Below are 14,652 nucleotides of genomic sequence, written 5' to 3' on the forward strand. Positions count from 1 at the left end.
TTATGAGTAAACCATTCAGGTGGAATCCATCCCAGTTAAGGTACCATCTAGCTGATCACCCACCACAGAGCTCAGACTGCTATCTCTGTTAGACGCTAGGGGGAGCCTTTGAGAGACTTTACTACTGATTAAGAGGACCTGCTTCTTCTGGCTCTCTAAAAGCAACCTTACACCGGCAATATGTTTTTAGACTCATGCTGATTGAATTATTCTTTTCTCTTTAGACCCAGCCCTCCTGGTGCCCTGCTCCTGACTTGGGGCATCATGCATCTTTCGTTTAAACTCTTGGGGCCTCCTGTCTTGATGTCTGTGGATGCTGAATTCTTCACCCTTGATTTTCAAGCTTGAGTTTGCCCTTAACCTCTGGTCTTGACCTTGTCATGCCCAACACTCCAAAACTGCTTGACTTGGAGACTATCTTTCCCGGCGATCAGTGCATAAAACTTGAGGAAGGAGAGTGGGAGAAGTATTTCCAGCCTCTAATTTTGCCAATCAGCCTTTTTCATAAGCAATAAGCCCTGGTTCTCAACTGAGGAAGATATTGTCCTCAGGGGACATTTGATGAGATCTAGAATTGGTTTTATAGGCGGTGCTACTGATCTCTAGTGGGCAGAGGCCAGGGATGGTGCTAACTATCTTACAATGCCCAGGATGTGCCCCCACAACCGATAGTGCCAAGGCTGAGAAACTTGTAACAGAGGAACCTGGATTGAACATTTGAGGTCAAATTTACCTACATTTAAGTCTCTGGCACAACAAATGAAGATCTTCCATTTCTTGGTTCCTCTCTTTTCTCATCCTTTAAAGCAGCCTGCTAACATGTAATCAATGAGTAGACAGAAAACATTCATTTTGAAATCCAATGTCCCCAATGTACAATGACGGAAAAATATTTTTTTCTTATTTTAGCCACTTACTGTATCTAGAGAGGCAGAGGCTCTTAAGTCGGGTAAAAATCCAACCTCTAGCAAGTGGAGCAGAAATGTTTGATCCTTGATGCCATAAACGCGATCCAAGAAAAGCACCATGGGTGCCTTGTGGTCAGGGCAGAAGTTAGCTGCCATATCTGGCTCGCTGATGGACCCATCTGAAAGACACAGAGAATGTCACATCCCCTCTTCTATCTCCACAGTCTCAAAGGCAACATGGAGCATGTCTGTCTATGCCTTGTTATCCTAACAAGCAATAGGAATACGATATTGTGCTGGAACCAACTGATACTGCCTTGGGAAAGCTGGCTGTTTACATTTCCGGATTTTTTTTGCGCCAGCTGTTAGACATACTCACTATTAAAAACTAAAATTTCTGATTAAGTCAATTATATTTAGGAAGGTGACAAATACTCAAAACTTTTCACCTCCTAAAGGTCTTACTATAAACTATACTCTTGAGGTCATTTCCATCTATTTTATTTGCATGTTGGAAATATAATACAATGGTGTGCCATGTGCATTCTCTTTCCAACTCCATGGCTCAGGGACACATATTGATAGCATGCAATGGACCATGGTGAGAGGACTTACGCCACAGAAATGGGCAAATGCTGGGAAACAGGGCTTGAGCTTTTGCTTTGTTGACTGAAGACACAAGAAAGGAAGGGAGAAAATGTAAGGTAGATGAAATTTAAGAGTGTGTCTTGTTTGTAGCCATCACATCATAAATAGTGCAAAACTGAGGAACTACCCTCTTCGTATTTGGAAACTATTACCTGATATAGGTGAAACTGAGAACAGCTCATCCAGTAATTCTAATCTTATTTTGATCAAAAAAGTTCAAAGACAAAGTGAGGAATACCACAAAGAAAACAAAAACTTCTTGACTTGGAGAATAAAGACAGGAGTTTGAAAGAGGACACAAAAGAAAAACAGTCTACCTCTTAATGTTACGTTAACATCAAAAATGAGGGAAAAGAGCCCCTGAGCGATCAAGCTAAGAAAGAGCATATTTACATACTGTACTTCAGAAGTCACCCTGAGAGCCATGAAGGTTCAGTGCTCTCCAGCCTGGAGCCCCATTCAGCTCAGGGATCAGGCAGGGGAGGGCTCTGGCCTAGGAAGAAAGCAAGAAGGGAAGGGATCCTCCTGAAAGGAAGCTGCTTGCCTCTTCTCTCCTGGACACCAGGGGGAGCCAGATCTGAACAGCGACAGCTGAATTCATCTCACACCCACCTTGTGTTCTAGGGAACATTACTTTTGTTTAATTTATTTTTTTCCCATTCATTTGTTTGTTCACCCATTTATTTTCAGTAGGCCCAATGCAGGGCTCGAACTCACAAGTCTAAAATTAAGACTTGAGATAAGAATCAAGAGTTGGGACACCCAACTGACTCAGCCACCCAGATGTTCCTGAGAAACATTATTTCTGTAAGATGTTTTGTGCTCAGAAGTTTGGGAAATACTAAGTTCAACATTTGCTTTATCATATGATTTTTCAAAGGTTCTATAAGTCTCAATGTTCTTCATGATAAATGTGTTATTTTTGAGACTGACGTCACTAAGATTGAGGAGTAGGAGATCTCAGCCTTTGTCTCCCACAAAGATCAGTAATTAGACAGCTATCCAAGAACAAAAACACCCCTGGGAGAGGCCAAGAGTCTACCTGAGAAACTTGAGCAACACAGTGGAACAAAAACCCCAAGAAAACTGCATAAAAAGGTAAGGATGCCTTTCGCTGGCCTCATCCCTGTTCAGTGCCAACCAAGGAGGAACTCCTCAGCTAGAAAGAGCTCTCTTCACTGGGAAAGGAGAATGGGGTGAACAATCACCTCCTCTAGCCTTTCAGGGCACCACATAAAGGACACCCTTCAGGTTCACCCCACCTGGAGACCAGTGAAGTGGAGATGTCTCAGGACAAGAGCTATGCAGGGGAGCCACTGTGGCTTTCAGTAACCTGCTCTGCAGAGGACCCCAGCAGCTCTCGCCAAGGAAGAAACCAACAGCCAGCATAGCCACCATGAAACCCTGGCAGATTCTCAGGTTTTGTGTTTGCAGATGCCCAGCCCCCTGGGTCTCTTCCCACTCCCATCTCCCTCACTGCCAGAACCCAGGATCTGCACTGGCAAAGAGTCCTGGGCTCTGCAGCTGTGTGAGTTCAAGATGTCAGCGAGACCCTTGTGGCTGCTACCTGGCACTATGCGCCCTTGGGAAGACTTCATCACTGGCTTCTGTTGCCATGCACACACCCAGGGTGAGATCCTGCAGGCATGGGCATGCACGCTGACATGCAGGGTCCCACAGCTGCTTGTGGGCCTAGCCCTGGCCTTGCCTCGGGTCTGTGGCCTGCACTGCTGTGCTCATTTTGTCACTAGCACCTGCAACTATGAACTTGCCTCCCACTGGCCTGGGTCTTGTCATTGGCATCCACTGTGGTGCACTCGTGTAAGACCCTGCGGCCACAGGTATGATTGCCAATAGCCAGGGTGTACACAGGTACTAGTGAACCCATAGAGTTTGTCCTGATCCTTGCTGCTGGCCCTGGCTCCTGTCACTCCACGTGTGCCTGCACTTGGCCAATGCCACTACTCAGGCACCGGTGGCTGGTCCCTGCAGTGGAGTGGGTACACACCACCAGCTCCAGCTACCACCATTGCCTGAACTCGTTCCTAGTTGTGAGATGTGGACTTACTGCTGAGGACCCCAGCAGCCCTTGCAGCTACTGAGGATTCCCGCAGCACTTGCCAAGGACCACATAATTGTCAATGTGGTGGACCCCAGTGGCCTGAGTTGCTAAAACATCAGACGCCTGCCCCCATACCCAAAGCCAATACCCAGCCCTGTACTTGGTGCCCTGTCCCACTGTATCTGGGCTCACAGCATGCTCTAATATGCGCCCCCCCCCAAGCCCCTACTGCCCGAGGGTGAAGGTCTTTCCTTACCAAAGTCGGTCCTTTAAGTCTGGAAGAGGTGACTGCTTCTTCCAGTGTGCAGGTGGCTATGTGAGGCTGTAGGTATCACATAGAAGAAAGGAAACAGGACACCACAAAGAGAAGACAGTAACCTTCTAGTCATTGACCCCAAAGAAATAGAGATACATGAACTACTTGACAAAGAATTCAAAATAATTATTCTCAAGATGCTCAGAGAGCTACAACATAGAAAAACAATGAAATGAAAATGAAATCAGGAAAATACAAGAAGAAAATGAAGCAGAACACATAAAAAAACAGATACAAATTTTGCAACTAAAGAATACAATGACCGAATGAAAGAATTCATTGTTCAGAGCACTTCAGCAGGACACTGGACCAAGCAGAAGGATCAGGGAGCTCAAGGAAAGATCATTTGACATTATCCAGTAAGAGGAACAAAAAGAAAAAAAGAATGAAAAGGAATGAAGAAAGCCTATGTGATTTATGGGACAGCATTAAGAGAAACAATCTACATCACTGGAGTCCCACAAGGAGAAGAGAGGGGAAAGTAGAAAGCTTATTTAAGTATAGTTGAGAAGTTCCCAAAACTGAGGAGATCTTTGATACCCAGGTTCATCAGCCTAATAGGTTATCCCCAAACCTACAGAATGGGAGAAAATATTTGCTAACCATGTATATGACAAGGAGTTAATGTCCAAAATATATGAGGAACTCATACAACTCAAATGCAAAAGATGCCAAATAATCCAATTAAAAATGTGCAGAAGACATAAATAGACATTTTCCCAAAGAAGACATCCAGATGGCCAACAGACACAGGAAGAGATGCTCACATCACTCAGCCTCAAGAAATACAAGTCAAAACTACAGGAGATACCACCTTACACCTGTCAGAATGGCTATTATCAAAAAGACAAGGAAGAGCAGATGCTGGCAAGGATGTGGAGAAAAGGGAACCCATGTGCACTGTTGGTAGGAACATAAATTGGCGCAGGTGCTATGGAAAACGGTACAAAGATTCCTCAACAAAATAAAAAAACAGAACTGCCACATGATCCAGCAATTCCACTTCTGAGTAGATACTCAAAGGAAATGAAATCACCCTCTCTAAGAGATACCCGCACCCATATGCTTACTGCAATACTATTCACAGTAGCGGACACGGCAACAGTCTGAGTGTCCGTTGATGGGTGAATGGATGAAAAATTGTGAACACACACACACACACACACACACACAGGAATATTATTCAGCCATAAGAGAGAAGGAAATCTTGCCATCTGCAATAATACAAATGGACCTTGAGAACATTATGCTAAGTGAAGTTAGTCAGAGTAAGACCAATACTGTATGGTCTCAATCATATGTATGATCTCAAAACACGGAAATTATATAGAAACATAGAGTAGATCGCTGGTTACCAAGGGTGAGGGGAGGTGGGAGAAATGGGCAGATGCCGGTCAAAGGGCACAAACTTTTGATTAAAAGATGAGTAATTCGGGGATCTAATGTACAACATAGTGATCACAGTAAACAGTACCGTATCATATCCTTGAAAGTTTCTGTGAAGGAGATTAAAGGTTCTCAATATAACAACAACAGAAAAGACAGTTATGCAAGGTCAAGGATGTGTTAATTAAATTTATTGTGGTAAACATTTGCAAAACATATATACACACATACATAAATATATGTGTAAAATCATTGCATTGTACACCTTAAACTTACATGTTATGTATTAATTGTATCTCAATAAAGCTGGAAAAAATGTGATACACTCCAAAGCATTCCCCAAACTTATTTGACTCCAAACTTCTTAACACATACACAAATTAGTATTTTTTCCAAAAATTGTTCCTTGGAACACCAGTTTGGGAAACACCATAACCGTCAGTCATGTTATCTTTTCAATTCCTCCACCTGCCAGGAAGAAATTGCTTGGAGAGCAGATGGAGGGAACTGGAGAAACTGAATGCTTTTCGGAAAGTGTAAGTTTGGGAAAGCTGACACTGATGATTGCATACAAGTAGCACTGAGGAAAAACTCTACCCATGGCCAGGAGGTCCATGGGACTGTGGCAGAAGGGAGCCCAAGTTAGGCCCTATCCATCTGCTGCCTCACCTGGCTGCACAATCTGGGGACACTGAGGCAAAGGAGGAGGAGGACTGAGGTGAGGGCATTCATTTGTCCCATTCCATCAGCCTCCTTCCAGAGGGTTAGTGCGTTCAGATGACTGTGAGGTCTATAATGGCCCTGTCTACTGGATGTAGGATGCAGGAGCCTCGGACACAGGGAAGCAGAGGAGAGAGCAGCCAGCTAGAGCCAGGAGGAGAGAACTCCTCGGTTCCAGAAAAAGAGCAAGACCTTCCCCAGTGCTGCCTGCCCCACAAGTAGGAGCCTGGAAGGACAGACAAACTATGGATCTGGTAGACAGTCCTGCCCCTGAGTGAGTGGCCCCCCTGGGAGCCAGCAGGACTCAGCCTTCAGCTGCTTCTCCTACCTTTGTTTAGGGATGGCAGCTTCAAGGGGATGCTGATGATGCCGACCAGGTCCTCAGTGGGGACCAGAGAGCGCAGGATTGACCTGATCCGGATGGCTTCTCCCTTTCCCGTCTGGATAAGCTGCAATGCAGGGTTGGAGAATGAGATTAAGGGGGTTCCCACACCTCTTCCCCACCCCACATCCAAACCTCCAGCAGCAACATTGTTCTTAAGGCTGGGTGCACTTCTGTACTTCCCTGCCACAGACACTTATGGTCATGGGGCAAAAGGGAGCTTTCTCTGGACTTCCCACAATATGCTATGAGGGAGTAACTCTGACCAAGGTGGTCATCTGACTCCTGTGCTGCGATGACAATGGTCAGGCAGTTATGGGATCAAGTCTCTGCAGTAAAGTGGTGGGGGGCTGCTGGGGATGCTCAGTGCCACTGCAATCCCAGGAGCCCTCCGTGGCCACGACGGAAGTGTTGACCCTGTGGCCACAATTCTCAACTTCAGAATTCAGTGAAACAGAGAAATGACTGATGAATTTCGTTTCCTGAAAGTCTGATTAATGCTTCGCCTGCAGCTGGGCAATAGGGATTTGGATGTCATAGAGGATGTGAGCATCTCAGTGGAGTTACCCGGAGATGGAGAACTTGATGCCTTCAACCACAAAGGGGCCAAAGAGCATGTACAGGTGCACCCTGCCCCCCCGAACATGGGGAACATGGGGGGCATGGGGGCAGTGGGTTATGAGCCCAGGCTGCAGTGTGCCCCTGTCAGCTGGAAGGTGTGCTGGGACAGGGCTCTTGGAGGCCCCATGGGAACAATGCCTCTGCACTTAGCCTACTGCCACCTCCCATTCCTGTGGGTAAAGAGGAGGCTGCCAGTGATGATGGCACCTACAGTCCCACTACCACTTACAGAATAGGGGCCCAAGGGATGGGTGCTGAGAAGGGGTATGTGTAAAGTGTTGAAGCAGAGGGGCAGTAAGGAAGGAAGGACATCCATCCCAGATGGGGCTCTCTGACGGGCTTAGCAGTCCCCTGAGGGGGGTCTTCCTGAGAATAAGCCAGTTGCTTTCGGAAGTAATAACAGGTGATCAGGGGAGCTGACACCTGTCCCATCCTGCTCCCAGACTGCAGAACACCCCAGTATTTCCCTTGTTCCCTTTCAAGCTTCCTATATTTGTTTAAAGGCAGAGAAATGCCTTTATGAAGATGAAGATAGGCTTCGTGGATAAGGTTGGTTTATCACATAGTAGGAACCAGAACCTTCAGTTAAGAATTCAGATCAGGCTCTCCTATCAAGATTTAAACTTTCTTCCATCCACAGTACTTTTAACCTAGATGCTACCATATTATAATAGTCTCCCTAAACTCATGTACATGGATTTGCAAATGGGCTAGATTGTGGTTTAGGCAAACCCATGGCATACTGGAAGAAAGATAAGAGTGGATGCTTTCGTGCAGTGTCCTGACCTACAGGTTATAACCAATTAGTGGTTGTAAAATCACATTGGTGGGTGGTGACTTGCATTCAAAAGCATGAAGTAGATTAGTGCAGAATGGCAAATATTAGAGCACAGTGCAGTAAGGGTAAATTTTGCTCCTGGAATATATGTATACTAGGCGGTAATGGAAGGTATTATTTCTTACTATAGCTAAAACAATTTTTTCATCAAAAAGTTTGAAAGCCACTACTTGAATGCATCCTGTCTTTGGTTAATATTCTTAAAAATACAACATATCTACTGCTTGTCAGTGACCAAATACACAATCTCATCAATATCAGATACCACTGTTTCTATCAATCCAATCTGCACCGCAAGCACTTTTCGGGGAGACACCTCGGAATAATCCAAATGTAATGAGCAGGCCCAAGAGGCAGGCAGACACCAGAGCCTCAAATGAGCAAATCAAACAGTTCTTTGAAAGAATTACCAAGTACATTTTGTAATTAAAAAATTTTTAAACATTTTCCATTTTGATAGAAAAAGCAATTATTTCCTCCCTTATGACTTGAGGGCTTCCGTGAAATAAAGTCCCTCTCTTTCTGCCCCAAACAGAGGTGAAAAGGGAAGAGGAAGAATACAAATTTTTAGGTTAAAACTGGAGGCCTGAGAAGCATGCCTTAAAAACAGAACTATCTTTTCCCAGATGCCTGCAAAGCTTATCTCTGGAAAATAATCAAACATGAACCATGGAGAGAGACCACCTTTCTGGTGTCTCATACCACAGGCATTGAGAAAAGAGGATTTTCCATGTGGAGTGTCCTAATGGCCAGAGTCAAGAATCAAGTTGGTCACATTCTGACTGTATTGAAGGATATGGAAACATAATTTTTAGGAGCTTCTGAGATAGAATATGTGGGGGATATGTCCAACTAGCACCACAGAGAAATCACACACACAGGGACTTGCTCAGGAGACACTTTTTTTAGGTTGCAGAATCAGCTACAAGAGACGGAAACAACTTTTGATGTTAGCTGGAAGGAACTGAGAGAAAGGCGCATTAGCAAATGCCAGAGACTGAAGAAGAAATTACATTCAGGGAACCTACAGTGCTCTTCACTCAAGCCCCTCAAAGTCGCCCTCTGGGAAACTCACGTGCATTTCAGGTGCACAGCGTCCCAGGAGATCTATAAGAGCTGAATAAAAAGACATAATGGCATTGCCCATGTGCACGATCTCTTCATCTTCACTGTCCTCCATGCTGCGGAGAGAGAACCAACATGGCAGAGATGTGAGGAAGTCTGGCAGGTGCGGCTATGTTATTAGACAGGAGCGGCTTGACATGGAAACACTCTGCTCATCCTGAGCACCACACAACCTCTCCCCGGAACACCTCCTCTCCCAACAAGGTGGTTTTAATCAGTAAGCTCAAAGGACCCAAATATTTGTCTATGGTATTCCTAGGGTCCTCTGAATACTGCCATGAGTTGCTTACAGTCCATACGTACCCAGGGAGCGGCACAGTAATCCCCAAAGCTCCTACCAACCACTCATTCCGTTTCCCTTCCCAAATGTACATGGAAAGCATACGAGACAAGAAGTCAAGAGGTAAGTCCATGCCCTCGCTCTGTTGCTAACAAGCTATATGACCTCAGCCTTGGTTTTTTCTCATGTACCATGAGGAAGGTTATGTTTTGGGTTCTTTCTAGTTCTACCAGATCACCTACCAGAATGAATAACCAAAAACAAAGCAAAACAAAACAAAAACCCCATCTGGCTTGAGTTGCCCTCGTTGGGCCATACCCATTCTCTAGATTCTGGGGTCTAATCTAGAGGCTATGATAAAGCCAAGGGAGCTGGGCATAATCACCAACTATATCCTGAATCTTTAGATACCGGGATTATTGATGCTGTGGTTTTTCACACCTTGCAGCCCTCTTTTTAACCTAAGGAATTAAAGCAAAACACTTTCAGAAGAGAAAGTAGAGGGTATTACCTCTTTTTAAAAGCAAGGTAAGAGAGGAGGCACTGAGGTTTAAATTCTGAAGGGAATGGGCTGAAGTGAGACCGTGGCCCTAACCTTGGTCAGTCCAGCCTTTAGCTCCTGGAGCTTCCTTCTGTAGTGCTGCCGTAGGGAGGTGTGGTGGTGGCTGAAAGAGCTTGCAGAGTCTTGATCTGCCTGTTGGTGTAGGAGTTGAATAGGAGAAGTGCAAAGGGGTGAAGGGGATCCTGATCACTAGGCTTACTGGGACAGTCAAAACAGCCATACGCTTGACAAAATGATTTAAAAGGTTTTAACTACAGCTAAAGAACCTGTGCTCTCCCCACCAGGGGGGAAGTTACTGACATGACACTTCCTGAATAACCCAGGTACTGACCCTCTTTGGGAGCTCACCAGCTATACCAGTGCCACCAGGCAATTCCATTCACTTACACTTCTCTCTTGTATCCCTGAGAGGGGAGGTCGAGGGCTGGGTTCTCAGAGATCTTAATGGCGCCCTGCATGGCTGCCAATAGACCGTTTCCTCCTTCACCTCGCAGGGCTGGGCCGAAGCACTCCGGGCGTCTGATGAGCAGCTTGACCACGACACTAGCATTTTCTTCCACACTTTCACCTAAGTGAAAAGGGGCATTATTTCCTTTTTATTGGAATGGACAACCCCAGACTTTATTTCTAATCGACGAGGTTGGGAGAACAGTACTGGCTTGAGCTCGTCGTCACTCATTTGTTAAATTAGGAGGTAATACTGATAGAGAGGTGAGATTTGATAAATTAAGTCTAGACCTGCTTTTTGAAGTATTAATGTTAACCAACACAGAACAGAATCTTGCTTTTAAGTTCAGGGTTTTGTGCTGTGATTATTTCACAAATTTAGATGCTCAGAAAGTGAGACAAGCACTACCGAGTCTTCCCCAGATTACTGATTCAGTCACGGGTGACTCAGAGGACAGAGAACTTGACATCTTTGTTAACTCCACGAGAGGCTGCTAAAACATATCTCCTTCCTTCCCTGAGAAGAGGTAAAATGGTAATTCGAGCTGATGTTCCTCAGTTATATTAACATCTGAGGAAACAACGTGTCAGCCCCCCAAATGCCTTCTCAGAGTCTAAACATGTACCTCAAAACAACCAAGTCTGTGTGAATGGACATCAGGGCATTTCTGACATTATTTATCCAGATAATTTACTTGGTAACGATGTCTTGGTTGTTCCTAAGTATATCTCTGGGAAGCTGAAGGTTGGAGAATTGCATTCTGCTGGTATATCTCTTTGGAAGAACATGGACAACTAAGACAGGGCTCATTTCCCAAAGCAGTGATGAAGCAATGGAACTGGGAACAGTCAGGGAGGGGGAGCCAGTGCCTCTCAGAGGAAATACTTGTCACTGAAAGCAGTTTTACAGCTTGTTCAAACAACTTCATGAAACACATTTTCTGTCTCAGATGAAATCTTAATTTGTGTTGAGAATTTATCCCTGGGCTAAGACTCTGAGAAAAGACTTTTTTGATGTTGTGTATTGGATGAAGGCTGACGAAAATTTTTTTCTACAAGATCATCAGATATCCTTGGAGGACTAAGCTTACAGAGGTTGCATCTTGATGTACTGCTGTCGTAATTATTTATTCTTGCCTAAAATGACTTCACATCTTAGCAGGCTAACACAATAACCATGTATTATCTCATCGTTTCTGTAGGTCAGGAATTTGGGAGTAACTATGTGAGGTGGTCCTGGCATGGGGTCTCCCATGAGGACACCGTCAAAATGTCGGCTAGTACCACAGTCTTAGGAAGGAGTGACTCGGCATGAAGTAGCGGCTTCCTTGCGTGTGTGCGCATGCATACACACACACACACACAAAGCTGTTGGCAGGAGGCTTCAGTTCCTCACCATGTGACCTCTCCATGGGGCTGCCAGAGTATTCTCACAACACACCAGCTGGCTTCCCACAGAGCAAATGATCCGAGAATGAGGTAGAAGCTGTAATGCCTTTTACAACCTTGTTGCATTCTGTCACTTCTGCCATACCCTATTCATTAGAAATGACTCACTGAGTCCAGCTCACACTCCAAGGGAGATGAATCTATCTTTCGGAGGGAGATGCTACTGAAGAATTTATAGACATATTTTAAAACCATCACAGGAGTTAAGCTCTGTTTAATGAAAACTTCTACGAATCAACCTAGAAGTGGTGTAAGTAGAGCGGTAGAATAGGAACCCAGAAACCTTGGCTTCTCTTCCAGCTTTTTAGCAAATCACTATGTAGGCAAGCATGGTGCACTGCCTCCCTGGGTCTCACTTGCCTTACTGAGGTACTCAGGCACCTTCTGGTTTCTTAGAGTCTATTAGTCTACCCCACATGCAGAAATTTCTTCCATTATATCCAGAGAATCAGAAGGACTGAGCCTGCTGCCCCAGTGTTTGAAATCAACTTACACTCAGCTCTCACATGAACTCACACTTGAACACACTTGACGTGACTCATGGCTCTAGAAAGCCCACCCTATATCACAGCTATAGTCCTGGCCTTGAGCTTGGCCTGCTGACATCCTTTTTTGTCACCCAACTGCCTGCATTTCAAGTAAAATTCAAGATTATAAATACATACCATGTAAGTTTTAGCACTGTGTAACTAGATTCAGAAAATATTTCATTCAACTGAATTTGAATAGCCCACTGGCATGCACTTACTATCTTACAACTCAATTCTTTAAAAGACTAAAATTTTTATGAAGAAGCTCTTCTCCAAGTTTCCTCTAATATATAAAACAGAATGTTTTTATGAAACCAGAATCCACATGAAGAAAATTCTCAGGAGATGCAAAAAGGCTAAAATAATCACAGTGACGGTATGGTGGAAAGAATCAATGAAAGAGAGAAACCAAGTAACGTTCTGCAATTTGAGGAAGATAAAATGATGATGCTAAGTCCTAGGGCCATGCTTTCCTATGTCAGTCAACCACTGGTCAAACCTAGCATTGATACTTGACTTAATCACAGGAGGGACAGTTAAAGAAAAGCACGAGGAGAATCTATGTATTTGAGAGTAAATAATCTCTCAAATATTTATGGACATAACTCAAAGTTCACTACTTCCAAATGTTGTTGGCCTCTAAAACTTTAATCCGTGCTCCCAATTGTCACTTTTCATTATAATAATGAAGCTAAAACTTGGAAATTTTAAGTGTCGAAAACGGACAAACTGCCTCCAATCCTGTTTTTCAAGCTTATTTAAATACCATACTGTGATTCTTGCGGTTCTCGGGATGGAAACACTTATGGGTCAGCTGTGGTCTTTACCAGGATGCTGCCATCAGCCTAGCTCTTCCCACAATGATCAGTATCATGAATTTGATGGCGCATGGACCACAAGATACAAAAGAATTTGAAAAACTGAGACTGAGTTCTATACTGAGTTTGCTATTGAAATTCATTTGCTAAGTTAACCTTATTTTACCTGAGATCTCAGATCTTCAGATCTGAGCTAATTGGGTGAGCTGTTTCAACTGACCCAGGGAGCCATCCTTTGATTACTGAATTGTGGACGTCTGTGGGGGATGCAGAGTGCACCCTGCAAGAGGAAGGACCTGGAGTGCAACCATTGCTGCTAATTGGAGAGAGGGCAAAGGAAGAGAATTTCCAAAGGCTGCACAAGGTAGAGAAGTAGAGAAGACGGCATAATTAGGGGAGAGAGAGAACATTCTTTTCTTAATTACCTGTAGGTTGGCAAGACGGACTGCCAAACAAACCTGCTACAGGGAAGCTGAATACTGACCTTGAGGGCATTTTTCAAGGGAGAGAGAGATCTGAGGTAAACTAGTTTTGCCCAAGGGCTTAGAACAATGTTTTGCTTGAGTTCCAAAATGAATAATGAGCTTAATAAGAGTGTGAGGGTTCTCAGGGCCTTTCTTCAAAGGCTCTCAACACTGTCTTAACATTACTATCTTCTTTCAACATTCCTGACAAGTTGGATGGAAGTGGCAATGATTCTCCCTGTTTTACCCTGAAGCAGTCATTCTCAATTAGTCGTGATGCAATGATTTTACTTTCAGCCCATCAATTTTCTTACTTTAAATGTTCTGACTACAGTCCCTGTTTCAAGTTCCCTTGCCTGGAATGTTTTCTTTCTTCCCATTACCTTCATATAAACCCTTGACCTAGGTAGCTCCACTTCACCCTTGGAAGCCCCAGAGGATAAGGTCTTCCCAAACACCTTGCACTCTTCCTTTAATCACCGAATGGTTTGTATCTCTGTTTTTCTCATCAAACTGTCTATTTAATAAGAACAGTGCCTGTGTCCACATTATCTAACCCTGCATGCTCAAGCATCTTATTACCATCTGACACATCATAAGCATTCAAAAAAACTTTGAATAAACGAATAGACTCCATTGAATAAATGAATAGATTCAAGGCAGATATCTGAAATGACAAGATAGAGAGCTGAGGGTGACTATCCATTACCAGATCATTACCAGATCAGCTATCAGCCTTTGTTTATAAGAGCCTGGGCTGTACATTTCCTCAGATTTCAATCAGTCTTAAGGAAAAGAACATAATCCCCAATCAAGTCTTGGTGCGGTAAGAAAGAATACTGGAGCAAATGCCCAGCAAAAAGGCATATAGAACGTCTTAATTTACAGAATAACAATGTAGGGGTGATGGCCAGGACCCAAAATCTTTTTTTGGTAAAAGCCAACTTTCAAATGTGGTTGGCAACTTGCATGAACCGAGTCATTCCAAGTGGTTGAGACATATGATCCCCTCCTTAGGGCTTTCTAACCTATACAGTGGAAGGAGCTGGGCATATGTCGTAAACTACTATGGCAGCACAGACAGCAAATGAAGAAC

The 14,652-nt window shown here is 44.2% G+C and overlaps 1 protein-coding gene across 1 annotated transcript in view; it reads right to left on the reverse strand.

Moving 5' to 3' along the window:
• The window catches only part of LOC111159558 (ryanodine receptor 3), a 353,621-nt gene that overhangs the window by 115,889 nt on the left and 223,080 nt on the right, over positions 1-14,652 (reverse strand). The window contains exons 43-46 of the mRNA XM_022522093.1: positions 10,236-10,416; positions 8,957-9,062; positions 6,369-6,489; positions 918-1,087 (exon numbers count right to left, since the gene is read on the reverse strand). Of these exons, the coding sequence (XP_022377801.1) occupies positions 918-1,087; positions 6,369-6,489; positions 8,957-9,062; positions 10,236-10,416 (578 nt within the window). The remainder of the gene's footprint in view (positions 1-917; positions 1,088-6,368; positions 6,490-8,956; positions 9,063-10,235; positions 10,417-14,652) is intronic.

Source organism: Enhydra lutris, unplaced genomic scaffold (assembly GCF_002288905.1).
Source record: "Enhydra lutris kenyoni isolate GAN:26980312 unplaced genomic scaffold, ASM228890v2 scaffoldscaffold4, whole genome shotgun sequence".
In the NCBI taxonomy this organism is placed as follows: Eukaryota; Metazoa; Chordata; class Mammalia; order Carnivora; family Mustelidae; genus Enhydra; species Enhydra lutris.